Source organism: Chondrus crispus, genomic scaffold (genome assembly GCF_000350225.1).
Source record: "Chondrus crispus Stackhouse genomic scaffold, scaffold_456, whole genome shotgun sequence".
Lineage (NCBI taxonomy): Eukaryota > Rhodophyta > Florideophyceae > Gigartinales > Gigartinaceae > Chondrus > Chondrus crispus.
The window spans coordinates 1-18,869 of record NW_005179358.1 but is presented as its reverse complement, the minus strand read 5'-3'; the positions used below and the strand labels follow the sequence as shown (position 1 = coordinate 18,869).

The following is an 18,869-nucleotide window of genomic DNA, read 5'->3' as shown; positions in this document are numbered from 1 at the left end:
TTGTACGTAGCAAAGTTTGCACCGCTTTATTTCCAGTAACCGCCTTTCCAAAATGAAAAACATAGCCAAGTGTCACACTGTACAATACGGTTCTACCTCGTCAAAATTTCGGTAGTCCTTACTCCGCGAAACAAGATACACTTACCAGATGTGGCAGTATGCGAAATATCTATCATCTTGCACTGGACAAACGACACTAAGTCCAGGACAAAGAAAACAGTGATTATTCGTCTCCACTCAATTACAATACTATAAGAACAATGACAGCAATAAAAGGTGCGTACCGAAGTAAAAGGCGCAATCATGTGTGTCTCGACGAACTTGAGCGCTGGTGGTGCATAGACATTGGGATGCTCGAGGTTAACTCCTTAAACGACGGGAGACGTTCATCAGGATGCCGAGTCTTCTCAATCCCCATGGGCCTCAATCGGTTGTGTTGGACCGGCAAAGTACTATGTCTGAAACGGGGATTTCCACTTTGTGAGCTGCGATGGTGCGGCTGCTTTTGGACGTGGTGCGAAGAGGGACGACGAACTTCGTGCGATGCACCTGCGTTCAATGAAGAGGTCGCAGCGCTGGGTGGGTACAGGCTGACGAGCTCATGAAGCCTTTTCTCATTCCTCTCAAAATGCTGGTCCAAGAGTAACATAAGAGTGGTACCACTCTTCGGTCGGCCCGATTGCCTGCCCGCGTTTGTGCTGACGAGTTTGGAGCTCTCTTGGTCACGCGGTACGACGACGTTCTTTATGATCTCCCTGACGATATCTTCTTTGAGCTTGCCGAACTCGGTAGAGTCGCACTTGACCTCTCGCGCAATCCTCGAAATGAGCTCCTCCCAATGAGGCCTGTGTTCGCGGACGTTGAGTTCCGCTAACCACCCACGAAAGTCACGAAATCCAGCCGGGTCGACGACGTTAGGGCGTCCGACCGACATGCAAAACGCCTCGACGGCGGCACGCATCTTGGCAGTGAGGTTGGTTGGGCGAGCTTGTCGGCCGCGACGACGACGAGGTTCCGGTGACGGGTCCTCATGAGGGTAGTAGTGGGCTGCGGACGGTTGGTGATGATGTGAGGAACCAGACGCGGGAGCAGAAGAAGAGTGATGGTATCTGGCATGGGAGTGCGACATTAAGGTGTTGCCGAGTTGTTGTTCTTGTTTGGGTGCCACGGTTAGTTGCTTGTCGTGCTTGAAATAGGGACAGGAACAATAAGACGCGGGTGAGAGCGAGAGGGGGGGTAGGGGGGGTAGGGGGGAGGGCGTCAGAAATGAGTAGATTTTTTGCGTGTAGTACAGTATTTGGTGACGGGGATTGTTGACAGAACGTGTTGCTGATAATTCAGAACGGAGGAGGCGTTTCGGAAAGCGGGATCAATCGAAGACTGAGATGATAGCAACGGGGGAAGGACGGCGAAGATTGTGCGATGGTAAGCAAAACGTTGGGTGCGGTGATAAAGAAGATAGGGTCTGGAATGACGAGGACGGCGGGGAAGGAGGGAGAGGCGGGAGTGGCGGGATGGAGCGTGTGGGGGAGGGGCCCGTGAGGTTAGGTTGGGCGAGGACCGAAGGCGGGGGGCGAGGTTGGGGTGTGAATTTAAAGGGAAAGACTGTGTGTACCGTGGGCTGGTATACTGGGCTGTCGCTTCATGGCTGGGGCTTCCATTTTGATGAGAAGGTCGGAAAAGGGCGGTGTAGGTGGTTGCGTGACTGCGATAAGGTAGAGTGACGACAGAGATATTGCCATGTCGTTGCGTACACATGACCTTGTGCGGTGTAAGAGGTGCCCCGCGTGGCGTTCCATTTGCGTCGCATACGGTGTATGATTCCACACCGCAATTGCCCATGCCCTCTACTTTGCCCAATACATTTTTATAACCCTTTCTTCGCTAGTTCGGTAGAGGGCACTGTACGGGTTAAAGCCTTGGTTTCCAATGCAACTCCCCTCCGTGCAAGTGCGTCGGTGGTGATGGTGACAATGACTCAACATGATGCTTCACATGGGAAGGATAATGAAGCGGTCCTGTTGATTGCCGCTGCCAGTATGTCTAGTTTTCAGACAAGGAAACCGAACAATTTGGAATTGCGATTATCACCTGCGCTCAGCCTTGTGAGGTTTGAGTTCTCTTGAGAGGCAAAGCGCCCTGCATGCAAAGCGGTTGCCCACTTTGCACACTGCCCGACGAGCAGTTACCGTACCCGTGTTGAATTGCCTCGTTTTTCTATAAAACACGGTTCGGCACTATGGAAAACTGGCACCTGGCCCCATTTCATTGGTTGTGGTGATCCTTTTCTGCATTTCGGTCGCGCCTTCAAACCCATTTCTACCGTTATGCAAACTCCTGCAAGAGGCAGCACCCTTGCGGCCACACTCTCAATTCTTTTGGTAACGGAATAGAACAGTATTCGCTCACCCCACCGATGAAAAAGTCATCTTCGCGGGCATCCGTATCGTCTTAGCGTCCCCGTCCGCAGCCAGTATAACCAATACTGTAGCACTACTGCAGTGTACTGTAGGTCTGCCACTAGGTCTGCCACTAGGTCTGCCACTACCACTACCCAAGGGTAGCTCTGCCATTAGCTTCTACCACAACGACGGGTAGCATTAACAGCAACACCATCGCCACCGCCTACTCGAGCAGCTGGGACCTGGCACTGGTGCCTCCTCTTGCCTCAAAAAGGTGTGGTTTAACTGTATGACACTAGAGTAGTTTTGAAAACAGGGCAACTGTGCTCTCAACAGCTTCACTGTTTTGAACTGGCACATTGTACGATTCAAACTGTTTCCACTTTAATGCAACGACACCAATGGGACGTGTACGGATTTTTGCGTTTTACAGCTCCATACAGCAGAGCCATAAAACAATCAAAATACGAAAATTTTAAAAAAGCCTTTCAGAACACCATACTGTTCAGTATCTTATAGGTCGCCCACATGCTTTCTGCACGACTTGAAATACTTCGTTTGTAGTGGGGGAGAGCCTTTGAGGCTTTTATTTGCTATCTGCAACAAAACAGAAAAAGAACACGGGATGCAAGGTTGCGCCCTAGTTGATGGCTCCAAGTACACGGAAACGACTAGATTTGCAACAACTGCATAGTTTATCGCGGCTCTCTATGGTGGAATTTACTTGTTCATGCTACATCATTGAGTTGAGTGATTGACACTACGCATTCGTTCTCGTCTCTTTGTTTACTTGGGTTTTATTGTCGTCTTTTGGTTTTGCAATTTGGCTCTCGAAAGTCACAGGAGATGAATTGTAAGGTATGGGGAGTGTTTTGTACAGAGGAGCAGAAGAGAGATTAGGGGTTTATGGTTGTCCTTTTTTTCTTACATGGCATGTAGAGCGCGCAAAGCATCGAATGACATTACTGTAGTCCATCGCGGAAGTCCACCTCTCACCTTCCGTGTTGTGATCTGAAAGCAGAGTGCAGATATCAGAGGAGATGTCGATTTCATTGCTGCGTTGGGTTTGAGGACTGAGTTGACGTGGAGTTGAGGTGGTGGGTGCGGTGGTAAACCAGACTTTGCTCTAGATGAAATGCTGATACAGCGGGACAAGTCTGTGGCAATCGCAAAAAGAGGGGAGGTGGCTGAAATAAATTTGCTCCAGTGAATGAAGCGCATGTGTTTGTCTTTCTTTGACTTAGTTTGAGTGGAGGGAGGCGGCGGGCGGGGGGCTTAGCGGAGCGGTGCGGGTACTGTTAACACGTGGGCTTGGCGAGGGAGGTTTTCTATGGAGGAACGTACGGTACACTGGAAGATTGATGTGCGGGAGCGTGACAACGGTCGTGATGACCGTGACCAAACAAGACGAAACGAGAGGCGCTGTAATGTGTCGGGATCACTGATTTTTGGAAATTTGCGGGGAGGCGATAAGGGAGCTTGCGGTTTTTAATTGCTTTTCGTGATTAGGGCGCGAGAACAGACAGGTACCTTACAAGACCCTCAAAGGAAACTGAGGCTCCTTCCTGTTTGCGAAGCATCTCCCTTGAAAATTACACTGTTTACAGCTGGCCGTGCTGCCGATCACAAATTGATTGCGTGCCAGTATTGCGAAACACGTGCAACCCGCCATCAAGCCCAATCACAGCGCCCCAACGCCCGTTCCTCGCCATCCACTGGCCGAAACCCCGTCACGCCTACAAGCTGGCCCACATTCTCCACCCGCCCCCCGTCGTACCTCTAGCTGGACTCCACTGCTCAGTGCCCCCCGTTCCCCCCCTCCGAAACTCTAATTCTTCTCACCCTTCTCTACCCCCATCCCGACCACCACAATCTCAATCTCCTCTTCAGCCTCCTCCCCACATCGTTGCTACTGCCATGTCCATCATCTTAAGTCGGTTTCCATTCACTATCCCTCCCCTCCCTCTCCATCACCTCCTCTGCCCCCTCCGCGCCTCTCCCTATTTCCACAAAATCCTTCTGCCATGCCGCGCTTCTGGAAACACAAAACTTTTTCTTGTAACCACGGGATACACCTCTGCACAGTCGCCAATCGTATCCTACAGCACACTAGGATGCACACACATTGCCCATTCTTTGTGCCGTACTTACTAAACACTCCCAACAACTCAACAACAACATTCAGACCGAAGGGCCCCCATTACCGTACGCTACGGTAGAGCACATCACCTCCCTGCTTTGTCGTGCCGCCTCCACCGTGGCATGTGTCACCTTCTCATGGCTCACCATCCTTCTCATTCTCATCCTTCCCTCCCAGTTCCTTCCATAATACCGTAGGTATCATAATCGTACCCTCTCACACTAGAACATCCATGACCTTCTTGATCTGCTCCCTAGCATGCCTCCTTATGAAACTGCATTACTGCCGATCTATTCCTCATACTGTACCTGCACACATCGAATCGAAGGGCATACCAATCCTTTAAGGCTTCCAAGCCCAGCCAACTCAAGGGCGCAATCACTTTCCCACTCTGTTTGCATTGCAGAGACGCCGTTGCGGCCCCCAACCACAACGTACTCATGTCATATTTATTCCCAAAAGTGCGTTCAAAAACTTTTCCTACCATATCCTTGCTATAACTGCTCCAACACCTCGTCGATTGCAAGTCCACACACTACAGTATTCCACTCGCCCCATTCACAATATTGATTCCCCAAACTGGTTTGCGTTACCAACGGCTAATAAAACAGCTTCGACCACAAGACTAGCCACTCCTCCATTCATCACTTGCTGTCGCCATGCTGCGGCTCTATATTCCTGTCAACAGCCGCAACAGCCCATTATTTACGTTCCTTTTTTTCGCATACCAACGGACGACTTCGTCCCCACACATCCGCCTCCCTTTCTGAACTCTTTCCCACTACATGCATATGCCATTAAATCCTTATTACTGTTCTGATTGTCCTGGTCATTCGCTATCCCATCCTCAAAGAAGCAAAATTGTTTCGCTCGTGGTCTGCACGCAGACTTTCAGCTTCGAAACACTAAGAAAGAAAGAAAGGACCACATCAGAACAACACACTATCTCTCACTGTGGTTGTTTTATTCCTTTTTCTCATGAGCGTGATCCGAGAACTTGACCACCCTTGATCCTTCTTGATTTTCGGCTGTACATTCGTGCACGACAACCGCTAATTACCAGACCATATCAGAAACAGCAGTGGTCAGAATCCTTTGAATTAGGCGTTTCCATATGGATTTGGGGATTATTTTATGCATAGCGACTCAGCAGCAGGTCGAATCCCCTACCGGAAGGGAGCTGTCCCTTGTTGTCGATTGGCAGAATATCTCTGTTACGACTTACTCAACTTTTGGAGAAAGAATGGCAGAATTCTACTGAGCAGCGAGCCCCCTACCGGAGAAACGGAAATCTGTGTTAGACTTCCACGTTTTGCGCGGGCGTCACTCGGTCGCCTTCTTGAGTTAAATTGTCAGTCCATACATATCAGTGCAGCGGCTGCAAGGGCCCATATCAAAAACGACGACTAGCGTAGATGACTAGTCTCTCTCAACAAAACACTCGTTTTGAATTTCCCCCACGCTTCGCAATGTGAACACCTGCTGCGATGAGAGAGGGTTGCGGATGATGTCTTACGCATCAATGAACAAATTGTGTTGGCATTCCTCTCGCTGAAAGAAACAACCGCAATCTCCTTGCGATAGCCGATATAGCGGGAAGCCAGATGCGCATTAGCACGCTCTTCTTCATAGATTGCCGGAATGCTTCATTCTCAGGAACTGTTTGCTTGAGGCGTGATCTCGATATGCCGTACTCTACTGTCACTTTGTATGTGCCGTGGGATAGAAGGCATCAAGGAAGACAGATTTCCAGCGTGACTCATCTCATATCCTTTGCAGTGCTCCTGAGGCACGATGTACGTAAACTTTAATAACTTTACTCTGACATTTCTAGTTATCATTGCAGGATCTTACGTGCGATGATTCAATATCGGTTTCTGTTTGTCTCCCTCAATGTTGTCGCGGAGGGACCAACCATATCGTGCATTCTTGCTCTATTTTCATGTGTGATCATGCTGCGCTGCAGCGTTACGGTGGACTGTTGCTCCGATGGCAATCGACCCGGATTACCCCCCGATCACCTTCGAATAAGAGAATACTACATCTTCCATGATATGCGCACGCTGCAGCATGCCTCGTTGGACATGTTTCTCCTGGAAAATATGTCAATCAAGCGTGCGCTGGTGCCAGGGCTTGCTGTAACAGAGGCAGTTTTGATACTGCAGGGTATGTGCTGGACGAACGAAATTCTCAGGAATTCTCTGGAATTCGCTGAGCATATCACTTCACTCAGTACACGGTCACAGTCTGTTGGTATTCCTTGGTATATGCATGGTTCAAGCCATGAACATAGACATTACTCAGTCTGGTCCATGCGAAGGGTCTGAAGTTATTTCGACTCGTCGTGATCATGGTTCTCGTTGTATGGTGTACGTACACGGGTGCTATGAATCCTACGAGAAAGATGAGCATACCCATGCTCCGGCAAGTTTTCTCGAAGCATTTCCATCCTCTTTCCACGATATTGCCAGTTCAGAAAAGCTCTTTATGAGCATGGGGGCAACATATTTATAGAAAGCTCAAACCAGGGTGGTGTCAATCGCTGCTTTCCGAATCAAAGTTATGTCCTTCAACCGCTCTCTTTCGTTGCTCCGGAATGATGCGAATAATTCACCATGCCATGGCAGTCATTTTCTCTTCTGTTCTAGGGAATGCCATTTTCAGTTCAGCAAGCAATCGCAGAACTTCGTAAGAAGACATTGTTTATTTCACCTGATCAAATAATTTCTTCAAGGATCCAGGTCAGCGGTCAGCTTCTTATCTGACCAACAACTCTGCAGTGTAAAGCTTTGTCACCAACTATGCGTTTCTACTAACGTGCTCGCCAGAACCATGAACAACATTCAAAATGTTTGGAAAAAGTTACACGCCGAACTGCAAGTCCAAGGTGTCACTGAATTTCACATCATTTGCATGAGCTTTATGTTTGTTTCGAAGGCATCACACAAACAAGTTTCTTCCGGACCTACAATGGAAGCAGTTCACGCGGAATAGTCTTAAGGAATTAACCTTTGCGAGGATGGTAAGCATATCTCTTTCACCCCAAAGCTTAGATGACTTCAAATAAGGCAACCTGGCTAGGTTCTCTTTTCAGGGCCTGCAACGTAACGCACAGGGACAGACACAGCCTCGTTCTCTTTAAGTCTACATTATTAGAAGGCAAGCATAGTGTTTATCTTCTACAGAAAGTATGGAAAAGTAATAAAGTCAATCCGGGTTATCCGTATATGAAATGTAGTAGCCTTTTGTTTTCATATTTCGGGGTGCATGCAGTTAACTGGTGTGTGTCCTTAAGACATATGCATCAGATGAATGAGCAAACGTTATTGATATTATTACCAACTCAAAAAAAAGTTTGGTCTCACCAAATGTCTTTGTTTTTGTGTTTTTCGATAAGGCAAAGTGGCCGCATGACAACCGCATCAAAAGGATAACGCCTGCTCCATCATCCCGCGCAAGACCAACACGCTGAGAAATGGTTCCTTATATCCCACACTGTCAATCCACAGCATACCATCCACATCTTCCCATCTTGTACCGCGTAAACAGAGCTTACTCGATCTTGTCCCTCAGTTGCTTCATTACATGAAAAGGCAGCCAGCGTCGTCAATGTATCCTAGTCATAATCACCCATAAAAACCTCCTTCGCAGGAGATATCAAAAGGTAAACAACTATCTTTGACAGCGAGTTGACAAGCATCGAGAAAGCTGTCCCAATATCCTTTACATATCATAGTGCACGCGCCAACGTTATTAATTCGTGGCCCATGATATCTGTGAGATGTCAACAATTCGAAGCAAGTTTTGCGAAAGTTCTTCCTAAAAGTTAGGCAATAGCTGGCTCGTAAGGAACGAGTTTGGTAGTATTGGTAATCGCAGTTTTAAAGACTTGATGCGCTGGCTACTGCGTTTCTGCTGTTCGTAACTGCATGTCGGCCATGGTATCTTTTAACTTTTCTCCAAAGCAAAGAAAAATTGACTTTCCTTCTTGTGACCCTTGAAGATCGGAGAGATGAAAAACTCAAAACAAGTGCACAAAAATATGGCATTCTTGGCCCGTTTTCTCTCTCCCTTGCGTTAAGTTGCTTGTCTCTCTGAAAAGCGGACAAGGTTGTCCTAAAACCAGAGGGTCTTTCTCAAACTCAACCTTGAAAGAGTGCCAAGAACAAGTTTTTACCGATTCAGTGGCAACCGTGGCTCAAACACGTGTTGGGTAGTGTACGTGTGCATCTATAACACGTGTTTTGAGAATGACGCGCAAAAGGCATGTCTTTTATGATTTCTTTTCGCAGTGTCGCGTTGTGGTGTGTCATAGATAGGTCAGGGCTCATTTTCAAACGAGATATCGAAGGACTGCTGCGGATGGTACCTTCGAAGGTAACGTATTCTTATCAGAACCACTGACATTATTTCCTGGATTCACTACATTATCGAAGAAAAATATGTTTCCGATGACTGTTGTGAATCAAACGAATAAAAACTCGAGATTGTTTTCAGTGTGTGTCACGATAAAACATCGATAGGGTGTGCACAAGCGGCTAGCTCAGCCTTTGCGAAGACAAAGAAAACCTCACGTGTTGATTCGTTCCGCTTTTTTCGCTTTCTATTCCTCCCCAAGTGCTAAGCTCGGACCCGTCCTGATTATTTGAAACTGAATTTCTACTAGCACCGAATTACTTCGAGAAAGCACGACCGGTACTATACTGTCGGCCATAAAATTGAATTCTCCAGCCGAGGGTCTTCCAAGTCATTCTCTGTCCTTCTGACAAAACGCTAGCCTTATTTCTGTTTGGGCAGGTAGGTTTGCTATGACGAAGACATTTGCCTTTGTCCCGGATGATTATGAGGCATGTATAATATTCTACGAAATCGTCCTCGAAAACCTGACACTATAAATAGCACATATATTAGCTTCCCGAAGAGGGCTGCAAAATACAATGGAGGCTTCACGCAACCGACCGAAACGTGAGGGGAATGACGTTCTTAAATGAGACGTAATGGAGGATGTACAGTCTCTCCGTCAGAGCGGCCTAGACCAAAAGGCGCAAGGCGCATGGCTTAGAAGATTCAGTAGACGCCCATGCGTCTTACCAAAGATAGCATCACGCAGAGTGGAATACTAGCAAAGGCTACTTACTCTGACGTTTGGCTACCACAAGAACCGCAGATACAGAAAGTCACTAGACTTATGCTTTATTGTTGTATGGTAAGGTATACCAAGTCAAGCCAAGTGAAACGCAACTCTTGATCACAGTGATTTTCTTATCATAGAATTTCTTCTATGTAGATTCATTGGCGCGCAGATAGCTGTGTTCAAACACAAGTCTTTCAAACGCTACATAGAAGAATTGCCTTGGATTTTCTTCGTACTTGTGTAGACCCTTCCAGGAAGTATACACCCTGGTAAAGAAGCACAAGACTAATTGAAGAGCCCATAGTCCTCGGAAATCAAAACGTTGCCGTCGATTCATCATTAGGTTCAATGAAGTCACGAGAGAAGAAAGTACTGATCAAAAAGCAAAGAGTAAGGTGGAAGCAAGAAGCAAATGACATATTGTGCGTGCTTGAGTTAGCCATGGGGCACCGGACGGCATAGAGCGCTAATCTGACCTTTCGTGATTGGCAACAAGGCGATGCCGTTTCAATGACGGACACTGCTGAGTGGATGAGGAGGAGCGTAGGTATTGGTTTGCGAGTGGGTTGGAATATCGATAAAGTTTTTGTTCCGTTCTCATATGCTTTATTCAATGTAGTGTTCCGTTCTCCGAATAGCAGATGGTGTATTCCACTGCTACATATCACAGTGATCAAAAGACAGGTGCGCTTGCTCGCGCACAAGCCTTTGAACGGAAAATGACAAGTACCCTTGGTACTGTACAGTTTGGAGCTGGAATGTTCAATTCTTGGGGAGGACAAACGCGTGGCTTTAGCAAGCCTACTTATCGGCCGCACGCGGCAAGAAGAAACTCTTTTTGTGCAACGGGACACTGTGAGTGGAGGCCTGCTGCAAATGTCAAGGTACAGTAGTTCTCTACATACAGTGCGTACTCGACCATTGGAGATGGGGGCAGTATAGAGAAATGTCCTCTTTACGGATTGGCTCGGCGTTCATTTTAAAAAGGAATTTCTTGCGACCCCGGTGGCTGCTGATGTAGGCTTCGAGGCAGCACCTGGCCGGTTGGCCGGTTGAGTCCTGGAGGTGCTTCTGATCTCGCGCCTTTTGTGGCCAAAGTCCCAGCGGGTTTGGCATTCTGTAGGCCTCCTTGAGATTTCGATGGAGTCAAACTGACTCCCTCTAAGACGCCTCGCTCAATGTACGTACTGTAGTACTAGGACCGAAGGCGTACAACGAAAAATGGTCACCGTCCCATATTGGGCCATGTTCTGGATGCTCTGCTTTTAAAGTAGACGTCAATGCGTGAGTGCTTTTGAGAGCCTTAGATGCCAGGTGAACAAAGAGTGCAATTCAAAGAACAAGTCGTGGGCCTGGAAAGGCTTCTGCGGGTAATTATGAGAGAAACAAGTGATACTGTTCCATGGTTGTTTTTTTCATACATTGTGGCAAGGGAGAGACTTATGCCGGCAACTACCAAGGCTGCAAAACCCTGCACACCAGTGGTTGATGCCATCCTCCTAATTTTAAGGTCCCTTGCTTCTACCACAGTGATTCCTTGAGCCCGTTAAGGAAATGACCATCAGGAAATAAAGAATTGAATTGAAAAGGTAGGGGCCAGTCATGTACTTAAAAACAGAATGAGGGCCATCAAAAGTTTAAAATCCTGTGAAAGTTTATACGTCCATTGCCTCCTGTTTCTCTCGAAAGCGACGGGATATTAGTGGAGAGTGTTAAAGTGAATTGTGTTTAGATTGGGACTACCTATGATAATATGTGGCCTGATTCGCACTGTAACCTACAAATTAGCTGTATCCTACACCTTTTTGTCACCTACCACCCACCTTTGCCGTATTAGGCCTCAGGTGTACTATTCCCTTATGGAATGTGTTACCTAGCTTTAAGAACTACTTTTTTTCGTACGTTTGAAAGGCTTCCTGGGTAGCAACCCTCCTTTTGGTAGCGTAGTGACACTTTTAGTTTATTTAATAAGTATCTCCTCGAGTTCTAGAGTACTATAAATGTCAACGAGTAAACAGCCCCACTGCTCGGCATCAAATCTTACCATCAACAAAAACCAACCACCACCGACAACCTCGCGCCAACGCGTCCCGTCTCTCCCCTGTGGCTCGCCCTCCGACCACCGCACCCCGCACCAACCCGCCCTGTGCATACCCCTTGCACCCCGTGCCGCGATTGGCCTGTGCTCCCCTTTTTACTCTACTGTTGTGAGAAGTAAAAGCAACTTCAATTATTATTGCTTACTCATAATTACAAAGTGCGGCACCACAAGTGAACTGACACTGGTAGTCCATGTACGATGTTAACAGAAAGGTATACGCTCGAGCGACACAGCCTCCAGGAAATTGTCAACACAACAGACCTGATTGCGAAGAGGCGGGAAAAGAAGCACCCATATCCGATGTAACGTAATTGGGCTAAAGGATCCTGAATGCAGTCTAGAAGGGCAAAAAAAGCCACACCGACACTGATAGGAAACGAATCGAGGAAAGCAAAGACAAAGCATCGCACCGAGGAAATGCAGAAGTGAAAGGACGCCGAGTAGAATCGAAAGTCTAATCGAGAGTAAGAAGCTGGAAGCGAGGTAGATATATGGCTAGTCCTAGGAAGAGAGGAGCAGCGAGAGAGGTAGCGGAAAGAAAAAGCAATAACATCTCAGCAGAGCTTGTCTAAGCTCCCGGCATTGTGCCTAATATTGTGTTTCCATTGTCCACCATTCCATCTTATCCCTTATCTCCCTCCTCTGTCGTCGATGCTCTATCTCCCTTGGCCTCCAAACCTCCTGGACAGTAACTCATACATCCTCAATCTACACCATGTCTGAACTTACGAGAACTGTACCCCTTTACAGTAATTTCTCCGACACTTCGAAGTTATCGGAAAAATCTGTTCTCTCACTGGCCGTATCTTTTTGCAGCTGGAAAAATCAGGGAAATATCTCGCCGCCGCCGTGACACGTGTTCTAATTCAACCTCAAACCTCAGTTCTAAGACCCATTCTGTCCCTCACTCACTTTGTTACTGCTACAATATAGCTTAACACTGTGTGTGATACAGGGAGCTCACGCTTGGCGTTATATAAAGCAGTGGATAGCACTCCTGAAGCGACCGTCAAACCACCCCGACGTGCTCAGAGAAGCCGCAGAGCTCGCCGCCGCTACTGCACTGCCGCTTTCGCACCGCCGCCGCTCGCCGATTCGCTCCGCTTCGCCTGTTACTACTCCGCCGCCGCTGTCCCCATCGCCGCAACCGTCCTCCCCGTCGAACTACAGTAGCTCTGGTACAAAATTTGACGCTCCGCCGCTGGTAGAAATTGAAACAGAACAGCCTTCTTCCTCTGAATCTACCTCACCTACCGCGACCCCGTCCTCTAATTCTCACTCGGCTACTAGCGTATCGTTAATTCAGGAGGACAGTGAGCTTTCTGAGCGCCGCGCACGCTATATCCTCAGAGTAGCAACGCAACGAGAAGCTCGCCGAACTAATCCGCCGCCCCGAAGGCCCCGGACCTACTACTGTCAGTAGTGTAAGAGGACCCTTTCGGGCCACCACCAATACCGGATCCACATTACAGGCGCACCGCACAGGCGCGCTGTTCAACGTGTACTACACGAAGGACGTGTAAACCGGACCTGTGTACAGTGTAATAAGACTTTCACTACTGTACATAATTACACTGTCCACTGCCGTAGTACGCGCCACCACGCTAAACTACGCCTATTAAGGGAAATTAGGAAGCATAATTAGCTGAGTTACTGAATAAAGCATCTCCCGTTAGCTAATTAAAAGAAATTCTTTAAAAAGGTAATCATCCAACCAACATATAAGGATCGAACAAAAAAGGTGAAATCTAACCAACAAATAAGGATTAATCAAAAAAGGCAAAAACCCAGACAACACAGAAGGGTTATATAGGTTCAAAAAAACTGTCCATAACTAAATTCCGTAACTAAATCCAGGTTACTCAAATTGTGGCACCATGTCCTCACTAGCTAGGGTTCGTGATGAATTTTCTCGTTACAATCCTAGGAGTAATGCCCAGTGTGACATTAAGTCTACAATGGAGCTATACATTAACGAGGACCCTCAGCCTCCTAATGTCGAATGTTTTAACTCATTACGAGAAGACCTTCCACCTGAAGTTTTGTACTCTAATGAAGTTATCAAAGGTCCAACTACGCTATACCGTATATTACGAGACGACCTTTCACTTAAGGGCCTCATTTACTCTCAGCACCTCATGAGTAATGGGATCTCGCCTGGTTTAGTGAATATGTTCTACGTTGATCCAAACGACCAGCATCTCGCAATGCAGAATGTGGGATAACTCCTCTCCGCCCTGGGTTGGGTGAGAGGCGGAGGCTTTAGCGAGGGAGCACGCGGCGCGGGCGCGACGCGCCAATTGAACCGATCGGACGAGCTCGCGAAAAGGGAGTGGCTCACTGGCCGGTTACGCGCAGTCGCCCCGTGGTGCGTAAACGGGAGCGACCGGTAACGGGTTAGAAGCCAGCACGCGCGGCGGACAACCGAAACGGACGTACGTAGGCGCAAAAGGGACGGGGGCGAGCTTGCCCCCGTTTACTGGTGGGGACGGGTGCCAGGTCTTAACCCCGCAGGGGGACGCCTCGGACACCTGTCCCAGTACAGTAGTACAGTACCTGCCGCCTAGTGCGTGCCGGGTACTGTACACAATTAAAAAACTAGCGCCATAATTGCTACTACCGCACGGCCGCTGCTACTACACGTGTGCACCACTGTACACGCGTGTTGCTTACAGACTACCGCACGGACGACACGTGTGCTAACGTACACGTACGCCAGATTACGACCGCTCGGCATGCGCGCGCGCTCGCTACACGTGGGCACAGCCGCCCACGTGTATACCGTATACGGCCGTCCGATGACCTCCGCGCGCTCGCGCCGGTCATTATACTACAGACCTCCCCCCTTAGCTTTCGCTACGTCCCCGTAGCGACCCTCTACTCGAGCGCGCGGGTCCGTTCCGGACGTTTCCTTCTATCGCGCACGATGCGGGAACAGAAGCCCCTCCGCGTGGACGATCATGCCCCCTGGCTCGTCAGCGAGCTGGCGGTATATAACGCCGCGAGTTCGACCGATTCGGAGAGCGCGTCTTCCGATTCTCCCCACGCGATCCACACTGACCCCCCAACTCTTCCCCAGCACTCCCCTGCGAACTCCGAAACCTCCTCCGACAGCGACGACGACATTCCCCTACACCAGCTCTTCAACCAACCGATGGACGGTCATCGCGACACGCCGGCTGTGCGCGCGTACAGGCAGCCGTTGAGCCCGCCTCGGGCTCCGGCAGCGACGCCGGTCGGTCCCACCTTCCAACCGCGGCGACGCCTTCGCGACGGCCTGCACCCGCCCCCTGGAGTGGCGGTGCCCGCGCAAGCGCCAATTGATTCGCCCGTACCGGTCGCTCCGCCACCGCCGGGCGCCCAAGCAACACAGTCCCCGCCGCTGCCCCTCGTGGGCGTGGCTCCAAGAATGGTCGAGGCGGACCCGGAGCTCCCCGTGGAGCTGCCGCCGCCTCCCATGTCGCCGCTGCCCGCTGCGGGTACGGCGCTCACAAGGGCCGCTTCCGAGGCGCCGTACGCGGCTGTTGTCGTTCACCGAGGGTATGGATTGGAGCGGCCGGCCGGACTTCGCGTGGTTCAGCTGGAACCAGCGGTGTACCCTACCGATGCCCGCCGGAGCCGAGGCAGAGACCGGTGCCGATGGTGGCAGCGCGGCCCCCGGTCCAGCGGACGCGACCGTCGCGGTCGACGTGGACGGCGCAGTCGACACGGTCGACGCGGGTGACACGGGCGGCTTGCTTGCCGATGCCGATATCGCGCCGCCGCGCGATGCGGGAACCGGTGCGGTGAGGAGCGTCGTCGAGACCGCGGTACCGGCCCGCGGCGGGTCCGCTCGCGTGGCCTCGATCCAGAGCGACTCGCCGAAGGGGTTAAGAGAACCCCCCGGTGTCGTGGGAATTTCGGCCCCCACCTCAAGCCCCCCACACATCAGCGTGGTGACCGGTACCGAAGGCGATCATCGTCCCGTTCCGATGCCGCCTCCTCCAGTTCCACAACCGCCCGGCCGGTCTTCCCCGGAGCGCCTCCGTGAGGAGGCCGCGTTCACTGCCCTGCAGTACGCTTGCTCCTTCGAGGGGGCAACAGTTCCTTCGTCGGTTGAGCAGGCGCTGCTGCAGGCGCGCGAGTGGATGCACCAAGCCAAGCAGCTGGAGACGACCGTCGCGGCGCTCCGAGAGGCCTCCACCGCGGCGGAGCGTGAGCGCGTCGAGCATCACGAGAAGCTCCGCGGCGTGCAGGACATCCTCGCGGTCGTCAGCCAACGTCTCGCGGCGCCGCCGATGCCTGCCGCTACGGTCGGGGCCTCGCGCCCCGCGCCCGAAGATGCCGCGGCGGCTCCGCCGGCTAAGCGCACGCGTCGTTCTTGAGCCCCGACCCATTGGTCGCCCCCTTTCGCGTAGCCCATTAGGGGCTTCGCCCACAGTAAACAGAGCCGACTAGCGGTGTTCCTTGCCTTCTCCTTTTGGCACGTGCGGGCGGTAGTGCACGACGCGCGCGAGCGAGGTCGTCCTGGCGGTTCGGCCATGCGAGGCCGGAAGAAGCGCTACGCGAGCGCGCTTGTCCGTTCTTGGCGCGTACGCCAATATCGGTCGATGAAAGGTTGCGGGAGCCCCTCGGAGGGCTCGTAGGTATCGTCGGAAGCGGCGTACCCGTACCAGCGAACCTTGTACTCGATGCCGCCGCGGGTCATACGGTGTCCGACGATGCGGTCAACGACGTATTCCGCGCGGGGCGTTGTAGTTTGCGCGTCCGATGCGGATGGAATGGCCGAGGCGACAGTGTCCCCCGGCCCGCGTGGCATTTTTGTGACGCGGTCGATGCTCACGCGGTTCTCCACACCGTCCTGCTCGATGAGGACCGTGGTGTCCGTAGCGGAGCGCACGCGAAACGGCCCCTCTGTCTTTGGTAGAAGTTTGACAGAGAGCTCGTCCGTTCCGGTCGTACCTTGCGCACGCGTGCGTCGCTCGACGCTTGTCAACGGGCGGGGCGGGCGATCAACGTAGACAAAATCGCCCGCCACAACGACCGGACGGAAGCGGACCTTCTTGTCAAAATCGTCCTTGTACCGCTTTTGCGATGCGGATAATTTCGTCCGAGCGCGGTCGAGAGCGTCGCGAAGCTTGCGCAGCGTGGCTCGCTTGTACTGCACCGGGGTCCGCGGGTCCTCTCGATGGGTCCCCGCGTCCTGCGGCACAGTACCGGGGAGAATCAAACCGGACGGTGGCCGCGTTAACACCAGGTCGAACGGAGTCGTCTCCGTCGACCGGTGGACCTGCGTATTGTACGCGAAGGTCAGCGGTTGCACGTAGTCGTCCCAATCGCGCTGGTGCTCCTCCACGTAGTGCCGGAGGCGTTGCACCAGCGTGCGATTGAACCGTTCGGTCTGCCCATTCGACTGGGGGTGGTAGGCTGTCGTGAGATAATGCCGCACCCCCAGGAGGGCGCATACCGCGTCGAAGAATTTCGCAGCGAACTGGGGGCCATTGTCGGTTAGTACGTAGCGCGGCGCTCCGTAAACGTAGACCCAGTTGTCTAAAAACGCGTTTGCGACGACCGAAGCGGTTGTGGTCCGGAGCGGGATACTGCGCGTTAGCTTGGAGAACCGGTCGGTAATTACCAACACGTGTTGGTTTCCGTGCGCGGTCTTGGGCAGGGGCCCCAGGAGGTCCATCGCGACAAACTCCAAGGGGCCCGCCGCTGGGAACAGCTTGAGATCCTTTTGGTTCTTGACAAGCGTCCCGCGGGTCGCAGCACACGACGTGCAATTCCGTACGGTCGATAACGCGTCGCTGGCCATGTGTGGCCAGTAGTACTCCCTGCGAAGGGTGTAGTACATACGCGTCGCTCCCGAGTGACCTGCCAACCTCGGATGGTGTGCCAGGTACAGTACCCGGGGGCGCAACCGAGTCGGTACCACGCGCTGCAGGGTCCCGTCCAGCGGGGACGTCCTCACGAGAAATCCGTAGCGGTCGATGTCGAACTTCGAGTTCGGCGTCCCGACGGTTTCCGCGGCGAAGCGACAGAAGGCGTCCTCAGCTTGTTCGCGTAAAAATTCCTCAACCGAGATGGACGCAGCGTCGCGTTCCTCGGGGGTTATCGCGAGCGTGTGACAACCGTCCGGGCGGTCTTGCGGCGGGTCCCAGTGCACATTGTCCAGGAGGGCCTCGCTGCCCTCTTCGTACTGGACCGCGAAGCACGGGACCTCATCATCGACCGGTTCGGTGTCTCCTCCATCGGTACGTAAGCGCGATACGCCGTCCGCGAGTTGGTGCTTGACGCCTGGGCGGTACTGTACCTCGTAGTCGTACTCCGCCAAGCGCAGGCGCCAGCGAGCGAGCCGACCGGAACTGTCCGCTAAATTGAGGACCCAGCGTAGGGCCTCGTGATCTGTGCGAAGGTTGAACGCGCTTCCGTATAGGTACGGCCGTAGGGTGAGGATGCTCCACACTACGGCCAAGCATTCCTTTTCGGTAGTCGTATAATTGCGCTCCGCGTCGGTCAACGCACGACTCCAATATCCGATCGGTCGAGTACCTCCATCGGGTTGCTCCTGTAGAAGGGCGCAACCCACTTGGTGTCCGCACGCGTCGGTGTCCAGCGTATATTTCCGTCCGTAGCGGGGTAGCGCGAGGATTGGCGGCGACACGAGGCGCCGCTTCAATTCCTCAAACGCCGCGTATTCCGCATCGGTTAAGATCTCGAACTCGTAGGGCTGATTCTTGCCGGTCTTCTTATTCAGCGGCGTGGCGATCTTCGCGAATCCTTGCACAAACCGCCGGTACACGTTGCACATCCCGAGAAAGGATCGCAGTTCCGTTTGGTTCGTAGGCGCGCGCGCGCGCTCGATCGCGATGACGTTGCGTCGCTCCACCTCCAACCGTCCCGGACGAATGACGTGCCCGAGATAGGTTACGGAGGTGTCGAAAAACGCGCACTTCGCCAATTTTAGCGACACGCCCGCGGTATGTAGAAGCCGTAGTACCTCGCGCACGTGTGCCATATGTTCCGTAACGGTTCGCGAGTAGACAATGACGTCATCGAGGTAGACCAACGCGGTCTCCCATTTCACGCGGGACAGGATGATGTCGACCGCTC

General features: G+C 51.8%; 2 protein-coding genes; both read right to left on the bottom strand.

Moving 5' to 3' along the window:
• CHC_T00000141001 (hypothetical protein) lies at positions 1-1,758 on the bottom strand. XM_005719008.1 is given in 2 exon segments: positions 1-1,260; positions 1,261-1,758. 1 exon segment carries the CDS (start codon positions 1,756-1,758, stop codon positions 1,261-1,263), a length of 498 nt encoding a protein of 165 aa, XP_005719065.1. The 3' UTR covers positions 1-1,260.
• Positions 1,759-16,317: 14,559 nt separating this feature from the next.
• CHC_T00000140001 (hypothetical protein) lies at positions 16,318-18,774 on the bottom strand. The gene is made up of 2 exons (XM_005719007.1): positions 17,923-18,774; positions 16,318-17,829 (listed from the first exon to the last, which is right to left on the bottom strand). Exons 1-2 carry the CDS (start codon positions 18,772-18,774, stop codon positions 16,318-16,320), a joined length of 2,364 nt encoding a protein of 787 aa, XP_005719064.1.
• Between the last annotated feature and the right edge of the window lie 95 nt (positions 18,775-18,869).

What these genes read in the sequence shown, in the direction of transcription:
- CHC_T00000141001 (XM_005719008.1), bottom strand. Translation starts at nt 1,758, where the DNA reads ATGTGTACGCAACGACATGGCAATATCTCTGTCGTCACTCTACCTTAT.
- CHC_T00000140001 (XM_005719007.1), bottom strand. Translation starts at nt 18,774, where the DNA reads ATGGCACACGTGCGCGAGGTACTACGGCTTCTACATACCGCGGGCGTG. An exon ending in GCGAGGCCCTCCTGGACAAT is followed by an intron (nt 17,830 to 17,922) that starts GTGCACTGGGAC and finishes ATCTCGGTTGAG; the next exon opens with GAATTTTTACGCGAACAAGC.